The 20,564-nt window shown below is 44.9% G+C and overlaps 1 protein-coding gene across 1 annotated transcript in view; it reads left to right on the top strand.

Moving 5' to 3' along the window:
* The window catches only part of IFFO1 (intermediate filament family orphan 1), a gene marked incomplete at its 5' end in the record, with an annotated part of 53,593 nt that extends 33,835 nt beyond the window's left edge, over window positions 1–19,758 (top strand). Inside the window, 5 exons of the mRNA XM_082267667.1 lie at window positions 3,408–3,574; window positions 9,125–9,245; window positions 11,447–11,545; window positions 16,758–16,888; window positions 19,324–19,758. Of these exons, the coding sequence (XP_082123793.1) occupies window positions 3,408–3,574; window positions 9,125–9,245; window positions 11,447–11,545; window positions 16,758–16,888; window positions 19,324–19,414 (609 nt within the window). The 3' untranslated portion in view covers window positions 19,415–19,758. The remainder of the gene's footprint in view (window positions 1–3,407; window positions 3,575–9,124; window positions 9,246–11,446; window positions 11,546–16,757; window positions 16,889–19,323) is intronic.
* Window positions 19,759–20,564: the final 806 nt, after the last annotated feature.

The following is a 20,564-nucleotide window of genomic DNA, read 5'->3' as shown; positions in this document are numbered from 1 at the left end:
AACCCCTCAAATTCCCCTTTGAAGCAACCCCCCCCCCCCCCCACCAATCCCTCCTTCCAGCACAAAGTCCCCTCCCTAAATCCCCCATCCTGGCACACATCCCCCCTCCCAAAAAAAAATGTTCTCCTCATTGCACAAATCCTCTACCCCTCAAATTTCCCTTCGAAGCACAACCCCCCCCCCAAATCCCTCCTTCCAGCACAAAGTCCACCCCCTAAATCGCCCATCCTAGCACAAATCCCCCCCCCCCCCCCCAAAAAAAAAATGAATAAATATTTCCCTTATACCGTTTTACCTTTACCTCCCTGTGGTGCCCCCATATCTCACATCATACCACAGTGCCCAGGGCAGCTGTCCCTCCTGCCCACCCCTTGTCCCGGCCCTGACTGGAAGTCCACACCCTTTGTAAGCTTCATATTGGATGGTGTTGCAGCTTACACAAGGGTGATGTGTTCCTCCTGCTGGTCAGGTGACAGTGTTTAGGCCTCGGTATTGGCTCCTTAGGCCCAAGTGTTGCATTTCCAGGAGGAAGTTACATTTTTAGAATATCTGGGCATTTACCAAGTGCTGCAACGGGGTGCAGTGAAGGTGAGTATCCCGGAGTGTAAAAGAGGAGGGAAATTTGGGAATTTAATTGAAGCGCACGGCTATGAGGTGAATAAAAATGAATAGATAATATCATGTTTATTAATACATATACACATATTGAGTCGTAACAAAATACGGTGAATAAATAGTATTGTTCATTATTAACACATAGTACATGGACAGCATCTGACAAAAGTGACTACGCCCCTCACATTTTTGTAAAATTTTGTAAAATTTGTAGAAAAAATATATATACTAGCATGCAGGGGCCACTGTAGCCTGTAGATGGCGATGTGCCTCTGCTTAATACTGCAAAGGTCTATTACAATTATAGTGCTAAAAAAAAAAAAAAAAAAAAATGTTACATATATATATATATATATATATATATATATATATATATATATATACATAAATTTGTTATCTCACAAAAGTAAGTACACCCCTCACATTTCTGTAAATATTTTATTCTATCTTTTCATGCGACAACACTGAAGAAATGAGACTTTTCTGTATGCTCTTGTAGCAAAGTGTCATTACTTCAGTGTTGTCGCATGAAAAGATAGAATAAAATATTTACAGACATGTGAGGGGTGTACTTACTTTTGTCAGATACTGTATATTAGCATGCAGAGACCACTGTAGCCTGTAGATGGCGGTGTGCCTCTGCTTAATACTGCAAAGGTCTATTACAATTATAGTGCTAAAAAAAAAATTATAAACAAAAATGTTACATCTATATATATATTAATATTAGCACTTGTCTCTAGTCACAGAGTTATATCTCGCTAACCATAGCATAGTGATGGTGATAAATGGGAGGAAATCTCAATCAGCACATACATTATACATATCATACACACACAGGGGAGGAGCAGCGCTGTGATAATCTCTGGGCTGTCATAGAAAAGATCAATCGTTTTTCTGATCATGGCTGTTATTTTCAGCCTGAGACCTGATTGGAGCTTATTTTACTAAGATTATATTTTATTATATATTTCACATACAGAAAACATGTCAGATGTTAGCGTACTATGTGAGCTGCGGTGGATGCATGAACCTGTCACATGATTGCGTCCCTCTGAAAATGCTGGTTGCCTGGCTGTTATGCTCATGCATTGGGTTCAATACTTTAAGTCACCGATCCATAACAAATATCTGCATGTTTCTCTGCCTCCTGATTCGCTTACTTGTTCTGAATCAGTAACTCAAAGTACTGAGAGCGATAGAGTTGGCAGGACAGCCATGGCATTTGCAGGAGGAGGAGGAGGGGTGTCCTGACATCTGGAGCACAGGGCCGGTGCTAGACTATTTTATGCCCTAGGCGAAACCAACTAATCGCGCCCCCCCCCCCCCCCAAAAACAATAAAATAAAATAAAAAGGGAAGGGTTTAAAAACTCCTCTGTCATATTCAGTGACCCTGATCTGATGGTTCCTCCATGTAATTCTTTCATACCCAGTGACCCCCCATATTCCTCCATGTCACACCCAGGCACTCAATTTTTTTTCCCATGTCACATTCTTGGACCCCAATATTCCTCCATGTTGTGCTGTCATACCCAGTGACCCCAATGTTCCTCTATGTCAGACCCAGGGACCCCCGTGTTCCTCCATGTCATGCTGTTATACCCAGTGACCCCAATGTTCCTCTGTGTCACACCAGGGGCCCCTGATGCCCCTCCATGTCATACCTGGAGACCCTGATGTTTTCCAATGTCACACCTGGGGACCTCAATTCCCCATGGCATACCAAGGGGTCACAATTCCTCATGGCACACCTGGTGACTCCAAACCCCTGTTACACTGGTGACCCCTATCCCCCATGTCATACCTTTATGACTCTGATTCCCCATGGCACACCTGGTGACCCCAATTCTCTTTCACACCAGGGATCCTCCACGTCACACCCAGGGACCCTGATCCCCTGTTCTGGGGACACTCACTGGGCGGTATGAAGAGAGTGGCCCCCACTCTGCCCTCCTTCACTGTGATCCTGCTAAATTCCTTCTCCCAGGACGCTCCTCTCCTGGACCACAGTGCTCACCACAGCTCCAACCGGCTCCTGGTGGAGGGAAAAGTCAGAGAGCTCCGCACCTCATTCATCACCAACCTCCTCCGACCATTCCAGTGCCTCATCGCTTCTGCTCCAGTAAAGGTGCCGCCCTCTAGTGCTGAGCTCCAGCTCAGGTTCAGCTCTCCTCCGCTCCCTGCTTAATACCGACCCAGGGAAATGAACGGCTGCCCACCAGCTCAGTGCAGAGAGTCACGTCCTGCCCAGGGTTTAGGCCGCTCAGCTCCAGATGAAGAGGATCATTATGCAGGCAGCACTCCGGTGGGCTCCCTTCCTGCCTCTTGGGCCCCCCCCAGCAATGGTGGAAATCCAGGGCCTGATAGTTCCGCCATTGCTCCAGACACCTGACATCTTCCTCTGTTCCTTCTTCATCCCCCACTGCCGCCCCTCCCCTCAGCTCACAAGGATCATTCATGATGGAGAGAGAATGCTGACTCGTGGCTGCGCCCCTAGGTGGCAATGCGCCCTAGGCGGCTGCCTAGTTTGCCTAGTGGAAGCACCGGCCCTGGGAGCAGTTATTATGTCAGAGCAGTGATGATTACACAGCAACACCCACATCCATCATCACTCACCTGTATGGACAGAGTGGGGAAAGGGCGGGGCTTCCATCAGGTTTTTTTTATTGCTGTGTCCCCACTAGGGAGATTTGCCTCTACTTCCTGTACTTGGTGACACCCAACACACCTTGAAACAGTCTTATTGTTTATTATATTCATAATTTAAAATGTTTTCCTCTCTCCTCACCAGACTGTCCACCTCTCCCCGATGAAAGTGCTGGGGAGGCGGAAAGAGAAGAAGCCGGTCACCGATGATGAGACGTCCATGTGTGACAGTGAGAGCGCCAGAGGAGGGGAGGAGGATGAGAGCACAGCGCTGAGTATCAACGAGGAGATGCAGAAGATGCTCAACCAGCTGTATGTCACATAGATACATACTCATCTATAGTCTGATTATACAATATATCCTTCCAGATAGACAGACAGACAGACAGACAGACAGACAGACAGACAGACGGACGGATAGATGGATGGATAGATGGATAGATAGATAGATAGATAGATAGATAGATAGATAGATAGATAGATAGATAGATAGATAGATAGATAGATAGATAGATAGATAGATAGATAGATAGATAGATAGATAGATAGATAGATAGATATGATAGATAGATAGATAGATAGATAGATAGATAGATAGATATGATAGATATGACAGACGGACAGACAGATAGATGGACGGACGGACATGATAGATATGACAGACGGACGGATGGACAGATAGACGGACATGATAGGTATGACAGACGGACGGATAGATAGATAGATGGACATGATAGATATGACAGACGGACAGACGGACATGATAGATATGACAGACGGACGGACAGATAGATAGACGGATATGATAGATATGACAGACGGACAGATAGACAGACATGATAGATATGACAGACGGATGGACAGATAGATAGACGGACATGATAGGTATGACAGACAGACGGACAGATAGATAGACAGACATGATAGATATGACAGACGGACGGACAGATAGATAGACAGACATGATAGGTATGACAGACAGATGGACAGATAGATAGACAGACATGATAGGTATGACAGACGGACGGACAGATAGATAGACGGATATGATAGATATGACAGACGGACAGATAGACAGACATGATAGATATGACAGACGGACGGACAGATAGATAGACGGACATGATAGATATGACAGACGGACGGATAGATAGATGGACATGATAGATATGACAGACGGACAGATAGACGGACATGATAGATATGACAGACGGACAGATAGACAGACATGATAGATATGAAAGACGGACGGACAGATAGATAGACGGACATGATAGATATGACAGACGGACAGATAGACGGACATGATAGATATGACAGACGGACAGATAGACGGACATGATAGATATGACAGACGGACAGATAGACAGACATGATAGATATGAAAGACGGACGGACAGATAGATAGACGGACATGATAGATATGACAGACGGACGGACAGATAGATAGACAGACATGATAGATATGACAGACGGACGGACAGATAGATAGACGGACATGATAGATATGACAGACGGACAGATAGACGGACATGATAGATATGACAGACGGATAGATAGATGGACATGATAGATATGACAGACAGATGGACAGATAGATAGACAGACATGATAGATATGACAGACGGACGGACAGATAGATAGACGGACATGATAGATATGACAGACGGACGGATAGATAGATGGACATGATAGATATGACAGACGGACAGATAGACGGACATGATAGATATGAAAGACGGACGGACAGATAGATAGACGGACATGATAGATATGACAGACGGACAGATAGACGGACATGATAGATATGACAGACGGACAGATAGACGGACATGATAGATATGAAAGACGGACGGACAGATAGATAGACGGACATGATAGATATGACAGACGGACAGATAGACGGACATGATAGATATGACAGACGGACAGATAGACGGATATGATAGATATGACAGACAGACGGACGGATATGATAGATATGACAGATGGACAGACGGACGGATAGATAGATGGATATGATAGATATGACAGACAGACGGATATGATAGATATGACAGATAGACAGATAGATAGATAGACAGACGGATAAATGAATATTCTGGCCAATGAAATAATGGAATGCCCAAGCACTTCCCACACCTAAACACATTTGCGCTGCAGAAGTTTGAAGCTGTTTTTCTCCCGCTAGGACTGCATGAAGCCTTCACCCCCCCCCCCCCCCCCACACTCACACCGGGGGCGGCTTTGAAATCGCTCTACTTCAACGCAATTTAGAAGCCACACACCAGTGCGATTTGCACTGCAGATATCACTGCGGCTTGCGATTTCATATAACAGAAGTCTATGCAAGTCGCAATGAAATCAACAAAAAGTAGTGCAGGAACATTTCTCGTAATCGCTGCAATGTGAGTCGTGGGAATTTGAACATTTCCATTGCTGACAATGGGGAGCGACTTGTCATGCAGTTTGTAACCGTCAACTTGCATGACAAATCGCACTGGTGTGAGCGGAGGGGGTAATGTGCTTTTTTGGGGCAATTTGACAGCCCTGTGCACTATTACAGATTTAAGAGCCTGCTAATGGGCGCATCGGCTAACGGCTGCGTTCAGAGACATAAGAAAATGCCAGACAACTCCTGAAAGCTGCGTTTTTTTTTTTCTACGCCCCGCCCATGTGACGTGACAATTCATTTTATCTTTATTTTTAATAATTGAAGGCAATGAAACTATTTATTTCTGGGAAAGTGATTAGAGGGAAACCAGTTATGAAAAGTATTACAACACTGACACCTAGTGGTCATAAGCAGCATTGAATAAAACATTTACACATTTATAAAAATGTATTATTTTTACTTCTTCTGTGCTATCAGCTGACCGAAAAAGAAATTTCGGTGGGTAAACAAGAGTGTCTGCGCCCTTCAATAGCGGCTACCTGCAGAGACTAAACGGAGTAAACCAGAGTTTTTTTTTTTTTTCAAAAAGATAGTAAACTCTAATAATAAGTTGTCTAAAATGTCAAATAAGTATTAATAGCATAAGTGAAAAATAACATCCATCAACAATAAAAAACCAACACCCCCACAAAGCTGCCAGCAGCTGATACAAAGATATTTGCAAAAATTAAAAAGAACAGAACAATAGCGCAGCGCTATCCCACCCCACACAGTCCAATAAATAAATATCTATATATATATACACTATATTGTGTGTACCAACTCTTTACAAATTAACAATTCACCAACTTGTTGACCCGGCTTTTTCTGGAACTTTTTAATTACAAGTTTAAATCAGTATTTTTTGTTGGAAAATTACTTAGAACCCCCAAACATTATATATATATACATGATATTTATTTATTTTTTTTTTTGCAGAGACCCTAGAGAATGAAATGGCGATCGTTGCAATTTTTTATGTCAGACTGTATTTGTGCATTGGTTTTGCAAAATGCAATTTTTTTAGGAGAAAATTCACTTTAATGAATTTAAAAAATAAAACGAAAACACAATAGTTACCCCAATTTTTTTGTATAAGAAAAATGATGATACGCCAAGAAAATAGATAGTGGAATGGTAACAAACTACGGTACTTAAAAATCTTCATAGGCAACAATTTAAACACTTTTCCAGGTTACCTGTTTAGAGTTACAGAGGAGGTTCAATGCTAGAATTATTGCTCTCGCTCTAACATTTGTGGTGATACCTCACGTGGTGCGGATGCGCTACGCATGCGTTTGCTTCGGTGCACGAGGGATTGGGGCGCCTTAATGTTTTTTTTCTTATTTATTTTACTTTTCATTTTTTATTTTTACATTTTCATTTTTTATTTGTTTGCTATTACAAGGAACATATACACTACTTTTTACTTTTTATTTTTACACTGTCCCTTTAAAAAAAATTTTTTTTTTTGGTCACTTTTGATGCTATTACAAGAAATGTAAACATCCTTTGTAAAAGAAATAAGGATGACAAGTCCTCTTAGGCTGCATTCACATGTCAGCGTATGATCGCGGGCAGAACCGCCGCGGTTCCGCCCGCGATCCGGAGGTTTATTGCAAATCGCGGGACGCCTAGCGTTGCCCGTTGATTTGCAATAGCCCCCCAAACACCGAGCGATGTTGCCGCGATTCATAGGTGTGCGCAGCCTATTGCATTAGGGTGTGCACTCCAAAGCTCAAACGAACATTGTGTTTGTATATATACTGTATATATACTGTAAACGATTTTAGCACACACTCCCTCTGACTTCTTCTGCTCAGTGCACATGTGGCACACCACCAGGCCAGGCGCAATCTCCAAGGCCAGGCACATCCCCATTCCGCCCACTCAAACCTAATTGCGGTACTAGAGGGTAGCAAGGAGGAGGCAGGATCCATCTTGGGGATGTTCCTGCAGTCTTCCTGAGAGCCAGGAGCGCCTGAGACTGCTAGGGGAGGAGGTAGGGGGAGGAGATTTGTTCTGATAATGTGCATGTCATTCAAGACAGTTAGCAACTATGGGTGATTAGGGTGTGCCTAGGCACACCTGGCACACCCTGTGCGCACGCCTATGCCGCGATTTACGCCCGCCGAATCGTGGCAACATCGCGCAAACAAAATCGCGGGACGCAATACGCTCCAAAGAAGCTCTTGTACTTTTTTTGGAGCGTATTGCGTCCCGCGATTTTGTTTGCGCGATGTTGCCGCGATTCGGCGGGCATAAATCGCGGGCAACATCGCTCGGCGTTTGGGGGGCTATTGCAAATCAACGGGCAACGCTAGGCGTCCCGCGATTTGCAATAAATCTCCGGATCGCGGGCGGAACCGCGGCGGTTCTGCCCGCGATCATACGCTGACATGTGAACGGAGCCTAACACACATATGCGTTACTTATGTGTTTGCCTTAGTGCACGAGGGATGGGGGTGCTCTACATTTTTTTTTCTAATATATTTTACTTTTTATTTTTACACTGTCCCTTTTAATATATATATTTTTTTGTTTGGTCACTTTTGATGCTATTACAAATAATGTAAACATCCCTTGTAATAGAAAAAAGGATGACAGGTCCTCTTTATACATATGTGTTTGCTTCTGTGCATGGAGGGATGGGGGTGCACTACATTTTTTTTCTTATATATTTTACTTTTTATTTTTACACTGTCCCTTTTTATAATTTTATTTTGTGTTTGGCCACTTTTGATGCTATTACATGGAATATAAACATCCTTTGTAATAGAAAAGGGATGATAAGTCCTCTTTGTACATATGCATTTGTTTCTGTGCACGGAGGGATGGGGGTGCTTTAAAATTCTTTATTTTTTTCTTAATTATTTTACTTTTCATTTGTTATTGTGTTTGCTTCCGTGCATGGCAGATGGGGGTGCCTAAACTTTTTTTCTTATTTATTTTACATTTTATTTTTTATTTTTACATTGTCCCTTTAATTTTTTATTTATTTATTTTTTGGTTACTTTTATTGCTATTACAAGGTTTGTAACCATCCCTGGTAATAGAAATAAGGATGACAGGTCCTATTTATAGAGAGATCTGGGGGTCAAAAAACACCCCAAATCTTTTCTTTCCCTTTAAAAGCAAAAGATCTTTTATCTAATAAAAGATAAATAAACATTACTTCCAGCCTGGACTGGAAGTGATGTCATGACGTCACTCCAGTCCTCCAAGGCCATAGAGGCCGGCCGCACCGTCAGATAATTTCTTGGGTTAACCGGCGGATATGGTAAGCCCAAGAAACACCAGCAGTGGGGGGGGGGGGGGGGGGGGGTGGAGTTCGGACTGCTCCAGGTTGTCACTTGTAAATATGCTGATTTTTACTATAAAATTCCCATCTTTTATATATTTTATAGCCGTCCTTCCTTCTCTTGCAGGAGAGATTATGATTTCGAGGACGACTGCGACAGCCTGGCCTGGGAGGAGACGGAGGAGACTCTGCTATTGTGGGAGGATTTCTCCGGATATGCAATGTCTGGCGCTGAGCATCAAGGAGAGGTAAGCACTCATTTCCCCCAGCAGAGGGAGCTATAGTAAATTCAGTATGATACATCACATTAGACACACAAGTGGGGGTCCTCATGGGAGGAGCTTACCTGCAGACTCAACCAATCCTCTTTTTTCTTGGTAATTGAACACTTTGCTGATCCTCAATGTTATCATTATTCCTGGATGTGACACAGTGACTGAGGAAAAATGTCCATTGAGTTCAGCCAATAGAAAACCTCCATATACAGAACCTTCCCCCCATCAGTGATTCAGAGGAAGGCAAAAAACAAGTTTGAATCAACAGGGGAAAACAATTCCTTCCGAACCCCCTGAGTAACCCCTCTAGACCCAGGTTCCCCCCTACATTAGGGGTCCCCATCAGATTCCCCCCTTACATCAGGGTCCCCATCAGATTCCCCCCTTACATCAAGGTTCCCATCAGATTCCCCCCTTACATCAGGGTCCCCATCAGATTCCCCCCTTACACCAGTGTCCCCATCCGATTCCCCCTTACATCAGGGTCCCCATCAGATTCCCCCCTTACATCAGGGTCCCCATCAGATTCCCCCCTTACATCAGTGTCCCCATCAGTTTCCCCCCTTACATCCGGGTCCCCATCAGTTTCACCCTTACATCAGGGTCCCCATCAGATTCCACTTTACATCAGGGTAATTATCAGATTCCCCCTAACATCAGAGTCCCCATCAGATTCCCCCCTTACATCAGGGTCCCCCCATCAAATTCCACCTTACATCAGGGTCCCTATCAGATTCCTCACTTACATTAGGGTCCCCATCAGATCCCCCCCCTTCCATCAGGGTCCCCATCAGATCCCCCCCCCTTACATCAGTGTCCCATCAGTTCCCCCCTTACATCAGGGTCCCCATCAGATTCCCCCCTTACATCAGGGTCCCCATCAGATTCCCCCCTTACATCAGGGTCCCCATCAGATTCCCCCTTACATCAGGGTCCCCATCAGATTCCCCCTTCTTCAGTTGTCCCCATCAGTTCCCCCCTTACATCAGGGTCCCCATCAGTTTCCCCCCTTACATCTGGGTCCCCATCAGTTTCACCCTTACATCAGGGTCCCCATCAGATTCCACTTTACATCAGGGTAATTATCAGATTCCCCCTAACATCAGAGTCCCCATCAGATTCCCCCCTTACATCAGGGTCCCCCCATCAAATTCCACTTTACATCAGGATCCCTATCATATTCCTCACTTACATTAGGGTTCCCATCAGATCCCCCCCTTACATCAGGGTCCCCATCAGATCCCCCCCTTACATCAGTGTCCCATCAGTTCCCCCCTTACATCAGGGTCCCCATCAGATTCCCCCCTTACATCAGTGTCCCATCAGTTCCCCCCTTACATCAGTGTCCCATCAGTTCCCCCCTTACATCAGGGTCCCCATCAGATTCCCCCCTTACATCAGTGTCCCATCAGTTCCCCCTTACATCAGTGTCCCATCAGTTCCCCCCTTACATCAGGGTCCCCATCAGATTCCCCCTTACATCAGTGCCCAACCCAGAGTTGGACTTTAATAAAGTGGTATTAAACCCAAAACTAAACATCTCACATATTCTAGCTTTCTAATCACTCGATGTGGTGGCTGCATTGGTTTTATCTTTTTAGGCTTTTTTCCCCCCTCTGTTTTCACCTGCTGATCTGGCCAGTAACACACCTCCTGTAGTAGAGCGCCCCCACTCTGGATGAAGGAGCACAGGGGACAGCTTTGGACAGCAGCATTGTCAGTCTGGGGGGGGGGGGGCGGAGAGTCTTAGATGGACTAGCAGATTTAGCTACACTAACAAATTGAACTCCGGCTCACACTTTATAATCAGTTACAGTAAGAGTTTTTCTGGAGTAAAGGTTTTATATGAATAAATAAAAGCTGATCATTGTGAGCACCCCTGCCAGTGTTAGGGGGTTTGATACATTCTGCTAGAGAGCTTGTGCTTTCTAAAAACAACAGACTTGCAGGCTGGATCATCAGGAGAGAATAAAAGAAAGAAAGCCTAAAAAAGAAAAACAAATGCAGCCGTCACATCTAAGAATTGGTATTCTGCTTCTGGGTTTAATATGGGCCGACATGAGTGCTTAGGTTGTATGGTCAGATTGGAAGGTGTATGGTGACCATAAGGTAGGCCGGGGACCTCCCCTTGGAAAGCCCGGAATATATCACAATGTCCTCTTCTCATTTTATAGCAGGTCCAGGATGACAGTCTGGAGGAGGTGATCAAAGATACGGAGTCTCTCTTTAAGAATCGGGAGAAGGAATACCAGGAGACGATCGATCAGATCGAGGTAAGAGATTGGCCCCGGGGCCGGGAGGATGCTGGGATGGAAGAGGGACCCTCCTCTGATGCTGTACTGAGGAGGAGGGGGGGGGGCAGCTGGGACACGAGCCTTTGTATCCCTGACTGCTTGTTGTGCTGGCAGGACTGAGCCATCATAATGACAGCCTGCTATTGCCAATCACACAGTGGCGGCTGGTGAAGTTTTAAGATGGGGGGGCGCAAGACCCCGCCCTTCCATTTTGACCCCTCCCATTTCTCAGAAGCCCCACCCCTTATAGACTCCACCCATTTTGTCCCCTGTATTTTGCTCCCAATATATCACATATTAAGGGGTCCATCAGTACTAGTATATCCCATAATAGGGAACAGGGGCCCGATTATGGGATATACTGTGAGAGACACCCTATTATGGGATACACTGACTGAGAGTGGCACAAACTCCACAGTACAGACCCCCCCAAGCACAAACCTCAGAGTACAGACCCCCCCAGCACAAACCTCACAGTACAGACCCCCCCAGCACAAACCTCAGAGTACAGACCCCCTCAGCACAAACCTCAGAGTACAGACCCCCCCAGCACAAACCTCAGAGTACAGACCCCCCCAGCACAAACCTCAGAGTACAGACCCCCCCAGCACAAACCTCAGAGTACAGACCCCCTCAGCACAAACCTCACAGTACAGACCCCCTCAGCACAAACCCCTCAGGCACAAACCCCGCACAAACAACTCAAGCACAAACCCCACAGTACAGGCCCCCTTCAATATAGTGACCAGTATAAATGCCCCCTTTCAAAGCAGTGACCAGTATACATGTCTCCAATGCAGAGCTTTGCATGCGGGCCTCCAATGGAGTGACCACCAGCGTACATGTCCCCAATGCAGAGATATGCGTGCGTGCCTCCAGTGCAGCCAGTGACCACCAGTATACGTCCCCCAATGCAGAGCTATGCGTGCGTGCCTCCAGTGGAGCCAGTGACCACCAGTATACGCCCCCCAATGCCGAGCTATGCGTGCGTGCCTCCAATGCAGCCAGTGACCACCAGTGCGTGCCTCCAATGCAGCCAGTGACCACCAGTATACGCCCCCCAATGCCGAGCTATGCGTGCGTGCCTCCAATGCAGCCAGTGACCACCAGTATACGTCCCCCAATGCAGAGCTATGCGTGCGTGCCTCCAGTGCAGCCAGTGACCACCAGTATAGTATACATGTCCCCCAATGCAGAGCTATGTGTGCCTCCAATGCAGCCAGTGACCACCAGTATACGTCCCCCAATGCAGAGCTATGCGTGCGTGCCTCCAATGCAGCCAGTGACCACCAGTATACGTCACCCAATGCAGAGCTATGCGTGCGTGCCTCCAATGCAGCCAGTGACCACCAGTATACGTCCCCCAATGCAGAGCTATGCGTGCGTGCCTCCAATGCAGCCAGTGACCACCAGTGCGTGCCTCCAATGCAGCCAGTGACCACCAGTATACGTCCCCCAATGCAGAGCTATGCGTGCGTGCCTCCAGTGCAGCCAGTGACCACCAGTATACGTCCCCCAATGCAGAGCTATGCGTGCGTGCCTCCAGTGCAGCCAGTGACCACCAGTATACGTCCCCCAATGCAGAGCTATGCGTGCGTGCCTCCAGTGCAGCCAGTGACCACCAGTATACGTCCCCCAATGCAGAGCTATGCGTGCGTGCCTCCAGTGCAGCCAGCCAGTGACCACCAGTATACGTCCCCCAATGCAGAGCTATGCGTGCATGCCTCCAGTGCAGCCAGTGACCACCAGTATACGTCCCCCAATGCAGAGCTATGCGTGCGTGCCTCCAGTGCAGCCAGTGACCACCAGTATACGTCCCCCAATGCAGATCTATGCGTGCGTGCCTCCAATGCAGCCAGTGACCACCAGTATACGACCCCCAATGCAGAGCTATGCGTGCGTGCCTCCAATGCAGCCAGTGACCACCAGTATACGTCCCCCAATGCAGAGCTATGCGTGCGTGCCTCCAGTGGAGCCAGTGACCACCAGTATACGTCCCCCAATGCAGAGCTATGGGTGCGTGCCTCCAATGCAGCCAGTGACCACCAGTATACGTCCCCCAATGCAGAGCTATGCGTGCGTGCCTCCAGTGCAGCCAGTGACCACCAGTATACGTCCCCCAATGCAGAGCTATGCGTGCGTGCCTCCAGTGCAGCCAGTGACCACCAGTATACGTCCCCCAATGCAGAGCTATGTGTGCGTGCCTCCAGTGCAGCCAGTGACCACCAGTATACGTCCCCCAATGCAGAGCTATGCGTGCGTGCCTCCAATGCAGCCAGTGACCACCAGTATACGTCCCCCAATGCAGAGCTATGCGTGCGTGCCTCCAATGCAGCCAGTGACCACCAGTATACGTCCCCCTATGCAGAGCTATGCGTGCGTGCCTCCAGTGCAGCCAGTAACCACCAGTATATGTCCCCCAATGCAGAGCTATGTGTGCGTGCCTCCAGTGCAGCCAGTGACCACCAGTATACGTCCCCCAATGCAGAGCTATGCGTGCGTGCCTCCAGTGCAGCCAGTGACCACCAGTATACGTCCTCCAATGCAGAGCTATGCGTGCGTGCCTCCAATGCAGCCAGTGACCACCAGTATACGTCCCCCAATGCAGAGCTATGCGTGCGTGCCTCCAGTGCAGCCAGTGACCACCAGTATACGTCCTCCAATGCAGAGCTATGCGTGCGTGCCTCCAGTGCAGCCAGTGACCACCAGTATACGTCCTCCAATGCAGAGCTATGCGTGCGTGCCTCCAATGCAGCCAGTGACCACCAGTATACGTCCCCCAATGCAGAGCTATGCGTGCGTGCCTCCAGTGCAGCCAGTGACCACCAGTATACGTCCTCCAATGCAGAGCTATGCGTGCGTGCCTCCAATGCAGCCAGTGACCACCAGTATACGTCCTCCAATGCAGAGCTATGCGTGCGTGCCTCCAATGCAGCCAGTGACCACCAGTATACATCCCCCAATGCAGAGCTATGCGTGCGTGCCCGACAGAGCAGTGCACTTACCTGGAGGCTGGAGCCCTGTGAGTTACGGCGGCTTCTCCCTCTCCTCTTCTCCGGGCTCCTCTCCGCTCCGCTGCGCTCTCTGCAATGCCGGTCCACGCGACGTCAGCATGGGGCCATGGGATGTCCTGGATGATGATTGGTCCAGGCTGTAGACTGGACCAATCACAGCCAGGATATCAGGAAAGTGGGGGTGTCCAAGCGCAATGACTTGCGCCCAGGTTACGCCCCCAGAAGGCAGCCAATCGGTGCCTCTTCTGGGTCGTAAACCCCACCCCCATAGCCACCACATAGGCCGGTGTAGCGGCGAACGCAATTTTTTTTTCAAAACTTTATTTGTTTGTTTTGTAATTTTTTTTTCAAAACTTTATTTGTTCGTTTCGTAATTTTTTTTTTCTTTTTTTTTTTTCTTTTTTTTTCTTTTTTTTAGGGGTGGGGGGCGGCGCCCTGGCGCCCCCTATGCACGGGCCGCCACTAATCACATTGAGCCCCGCCTTCTTCTCCACCTTGGAGAAGAGCCCCACTATTGTGTCACAGCCGCACCCTCTTCTCCTGATAGAGAACGGCTGTCAGAGAGACAGAACAGTGACATCATACAGAGCCGTGTGACCTGCAGGGTGGAGCTATCAGATGACAGAACAGTGATATCATACAGAGCCGTGTGACTTGCAGGGCGGAGCTATCAGATGACAGAACAGTGACATCATACAGAGCTGTGTGACCTGCAGGGCGGAGCTATCAGATGACAGAACAGTGACATCATACAGAGCTGTGTGACCTGCAGGGCGGAGCTATCAGAGAGAACAGTGACATCATACAGAGCTGTGTGACCTGCAGGGCGGAGCTATCAGAGAGAACAGTGACATCATACAGAGCTGTGTGACCTGCAGGGCAGAGCTATCAGATGACAGAACAGTGACATCATACAGAGCTGTGTGACCTGCAGGGCAGAGCTATCAGATGACAGAACAGTGACATCATACAGAGCCGTGTGACCTGCAGGGCGGAGCTATCAGAGAGAACAGTGACATCATACAGAGCCGTGTGACCTGCAGGGCGGAGCTATCAGAGAGAACAGTGACATCATACAGAGCCATGTGACCTGCAGGGAGGAGCTATCAGATGACAGAACAGTGACATCATACAGAGCCGTGTGACCTGCAGGGAGGAGCTATCAGATGACATAACAGTGACATCATACAGAGCTGTGTGACCTGCAAGGAGGAGCTATCAGATGACAGAACAGTGACATCATACAGAGCCGTGTGACCTGCAGGGCGGAGCCATCAGATGATAGAACAGTGACATCATACAGAGCCGTGTGACCTGCAGGGCGGAGCTATCAGATGATAGAACAGTGACATCATACAGAGCCGTGTGACCTGCAGGGCGGAGCTATCAGAGAGAACAGTGACATCTTACAGAGCTGTGTGACCTGCAGGGCGGAGCTATCAGATGACAGAACAGTGACATCATACAGAGCCTTGTGACCTGCAGGGCGGAGCTATCAGATGATAGAACAGTGACATCATACAGAGCTGTGTGACCTGCAGGGCGGAGCTATCAGATGATAGAACAGTGACATCATACAGAGCTGTGTGACCTGCAGGGCGGAGCTATCAGATGATAGAACAGTGACATCATACAGAGCTGTGTGACCTGCAGGGCGGAGCTATCAGATGATAGGACTGTGACATCATACAGAGCTGTGTGACCTGCAGGGCGGAGCTATCAGAGAGAACAGTGACATCATACAGAGCCATGTGACCTGCAGGGCGGAGCTATCAGAGAGAACAGTGACATCATACAGAGCCGTGTGACCTGCAGGGCGGAGCTATCAGATGACAGAACAGTGACATCATACAGAGCTGTGTGGCCTGCAGCGCTGGGCTGACAGAAGAAGTGATGCTGCTGTCACTACTCCTGTCAGCTTTATAGTAGAAGGAAAAATAGGTAACTGCACCTGCCTACATGTGGCCCTCCGGCTGCAGGTTGGGCACTAGGGATCCTTAACTCCTTCTTTCCACAACCAATAAGGGAAGGGGAATGTCCCCAGCGGGGCACAGATGGCAAATAACGCCCCAAAAGGACATTTAACCGTTTCCTATTTTATCGGGGGGAAAAAAAAAAGTTTTGACTTTCGATACACTTTAATAAAAGACGAATGTTTGATTGTGCTTGATGTACAGCTGGAGTTGGCCACAGCGAAGGACGACATGACCCGTCACCTGCATGAATACATGGAGATGTGCAGCATGAAGAGAGGGCTGGATGTGCAGATGGAGACGTGCCGGAGACTCATCAACCAATCAGAAGAGAAGTGAGTAAACCAACATCTCATTGCAGAAAACGCAGCTACCCAGTGATGTCATCACTGGTGGGAGGGGCCACAAAATATCGCAGCTCCCCCCCGTCTTAGTACTCCTCTCTAAAGCCCCCAGCCCTGATGCAAACAGTGGGTGGGCCCTTGGGAGGAGTTATGCGAATATGAAAAAGCCTTGATGGGTGGGTGTCAGTCTGGAGAAGTGGGCGTTTCCAATAAATGAAAGGGGTGGGGCCGGGGGAAAGTCAGGCTAGGGACGAACAGACTAGACAAAATAAAAGAAAAGCATTATAAAGCAGATTAAAATAGAAAGAATTTAACCTTCTTCCAAAATTTGAATAGAATGGAAAAGAAAATAAAGAAATAGAACAGAATAAAATGGAAAAAAAAACAATAGAATAGAAATAATATAACCATTTCCCAAAATTTGAATATAATATAAAATAATAGATTAGAATAGAATAGAGAATTAAAGAAAAGAATAGAATTAAAAAAATAGACTAGACTAGAATAAAATAGAAAGAATATTTTTTTTTAAAGGTAAAAAAAAATAGAAAGAATATAACCATATTCTGAAATTCGAATTTTCAAATTCGAATTCCATTCATTTGAATAGAATGGAAAAGAATAGAATAGAAAATAAAATAATAAAATAGAGAAGAATAGAATAAGAAAAAATAGAATAGAATAAAATAGAATATAACCATCTTCTGAAATTCCAATTTTGAATAGAATTAATTTGAATAGAATAAAAAATAAATTAAAAAAATAGAATAGGATAAAAAAGAGAATTAAAGAAAAGAATAGAATTAAAAAAAATTGACTAGACTAGAATAAAATAGAAAGAATATAACCATATTCTGAAATTCAAAATTTCAAATAGAATACATTTGAATAGAATGGAAAAGAATAGAATGGAAAATAAAATAATAAAATAGAGAAGAATAGAATAGAAAAAATAGAATAGAATAAAATAGAATATAACCATCTTCTGAAATTCCAATTTTGAATAGAATTAATTTGAATAGAATAAAAAATAAATTAAAAAAATAGAATAGAATAAAAAAGAGAGTTAAAGAAAAGAATAGAATTAAAAAAAATTGACTAGACTAGAATAAAATAGAAAGAATATAACCATATTCTGAAATTCAAAATTTCAAATAGAATACATTTGAATAGAATGGAAAAGAATAGAATAGAAAATAAAATAATAAAATAGAGAAGAATAGAATAGAAAAAATAGAATAGAATAAAATAGAATATAACCATGTTCTGAAATTCCAATTTTGAATAGAATTAATTTGAATAGAATAAAAAATAAATTAAAAAATTGAATAGAATAAAAAAGAATATAACCTTCTTCTGAAATTCCAATTTCAAATAGAATAAATTTGAATTTGAATAGAATGGAAAAGAAAATAAAGAAATAGAACAAAATAAAATAGAAAAAAAAACAATAGAATAGAAAGAATATAACCATTTCCCAAAATTTTAATAGAATATAAAAGAATAAATTAGAATAGAATAGAGAATTAAAGAAAAGAATAGAATAAAAAAATAGACTAGAATAAAATAGAAAGAATATAACCATCTTCTGAAATTTGAATTTCGAATAGAATACATTTGAATAGAATGGAAAAGAATAGAGTAGAAAATAAAATAATAAAATAGAAAATAAAAGAAAAGAATAGAATAGAAAAAAATAGAATAAAATAGAATATAACCATCTTCTGAAATTTGAATTTTGAAGAGAATAAATTCAAATAGAATAAAAAATAAATTAAAATAATAGAATAGAAAAGAATGTGGAATATAATAGAATAAAAAAAACAACAGAATAAAAAAGAAAAGAGAGAATATAACAATAAATCATCTTCTGAAATGCAGATTTTGAAGAGAAAAAATTAGAAATTCGAATAGAAATGAATAGAATAGAATAGAAAAGAAGATGTGATTTTTTTTTCCTCTTTTGTCTCCTTTTTTAAGTACTTTGTACAATCGAATAAAAAAAAAAAAATTATAATAAAAAAAAAGAGGAAGAGAATAGAATAAAAAAAATCAATAGAATGGAATAGAAAGAATATAACTATCTTCTAAAATACGAATTTTGAATAGAATAATTTCAATTTTTAATATAATTTGATTCGAGTTTAATTGGGAATTTGATTTGGGAAAATTTGAATCGATTTGAACTAGAATAAACTAAACTAATTAAACTAAACCAATTTATGTAAATAGCGATTTGAAAGGAAAGAAGCGTTTTCATTCTGCACATGTCTGGTCCTCCAGCCAGGAAAGAGGGCGGAGCTCTATCTGACTGGCTGCAGCTTGTAATGCACATGGTGAGACGCTCGCAGTGTGCGGTGAAATCAGAGGCAGGGGGGAGGAGCCACTACACCTGTGCAATACTGAAGGGAAGTCTCTTTCTTTAGGTCTCCTCCCCCCAGCAGCGAGTCGGTCTGTAATGAGGACCCCGAAGACTCGGACCGCGACGTTCCATCCTCGGACAGCTCGGCCAGATGATAAAAGAGGAACTCCGACTTCGCTCTGCACCTGCCACCAACTGCCTGGAGGGCGGCGTGACGCTGTATGCATTGATGTTCATTCCCCGGGACGGATTCGGAGTGCAGAAAACTGACCAGCGGGGTGCAGCTGCTAGACTCTGGGGATACAAAAGGGGGCGCAATGCTGAACAGAGCCTGGGGTAGGAGGGGCCTCTCTGGCTCGGTATATATAGGGGTTCGATGCTTTATCCTGTACGTATAGCTGCAATAACGTCTGTAGATATTGTCTATATAGGTGTGGGTGCAAGGCATGATTCACTTTAGTCTGCTGGGAATATTACGGGGAATGTATGGCTGTCACATGCCGATTGGAGGATGATGAAATACCTCCGGGTTCCGGCAGTGATCAGGCCAATGATGACACGCAAACTGCAGCAACCTTCAGCAGCCAATCAATCCGCTCCAAAATAGAATTTGAAATAAATAGCGAGAAGAGGACCTTTTCTAGAGCCCTGACCTGCCATTGGCTAATTGCTATCAACCGCCCATAAATTAACAGACTGCAGAGGATACAGCAGTGTAAAGCTGGCCGATGCAGAGGATACAGCAGTGTAAAGCTGGCCGATGCAGAGGATACAGCAGTGTAAAGCTGGCCGATGCAGAGGATACAGCAGTGTAAAGCTGGCCAATGCAGAGGATACAGCAGTGTAAAGCTGGCTGATGCAGGAGATTTTTAATGAGCAAAGCTAGGCCTAAATATACTAAAGAAAAAATTACAAATGTACAGGCTTTTGATTTTTTTTTTCCTTTTATCAGTTGAGCTGGATGGACGTTTGTCTTTTCCAACCAGACTATGTAACAGGCTGGGCTTTTTCTACAAGAATTAGGGTACCACAGAGGATACAGCAGTGTAAAGTTGGCAGTGGAAACATTTGAATAGGCCTAAATGTACTAAAGAAAAAAATCTATAAATGTACAGACTTTTGTTTTGTTTTTTTTCTCTTTTATTGGTAGAACTGGATAGGCTGGTGTCTTTCCAACCAGACCAGCTATGTAACAGGCTGGGCTTTTTCTACAAGAAGGTACCACAGAGGAGACAGCAGTGTAAAGTTGGCTGATGCAGGACATTGGTAATGAGAAAAGCTAGGCCTAAATATACTAAAGAGAAA

The sequence above is a fragment of the Pelophylax lessonae genome, assembly GCF_965119305.1.
Source record: "Pelophylax lessonae genome assembly, chromosome: 9".
In the NCBI taxonomy this organism is placed as follows: domain Eukaryota; kingdom Metazoa; phylum Chordata; class Amphibia; order Anura; family Ranidae; genus Pelophylax; species Pelophylax lessonae.
Note: the sequence above shows the minus strand (reverse complement) of the source record. Positions and strands in the feature narration are given on the sequence as shown.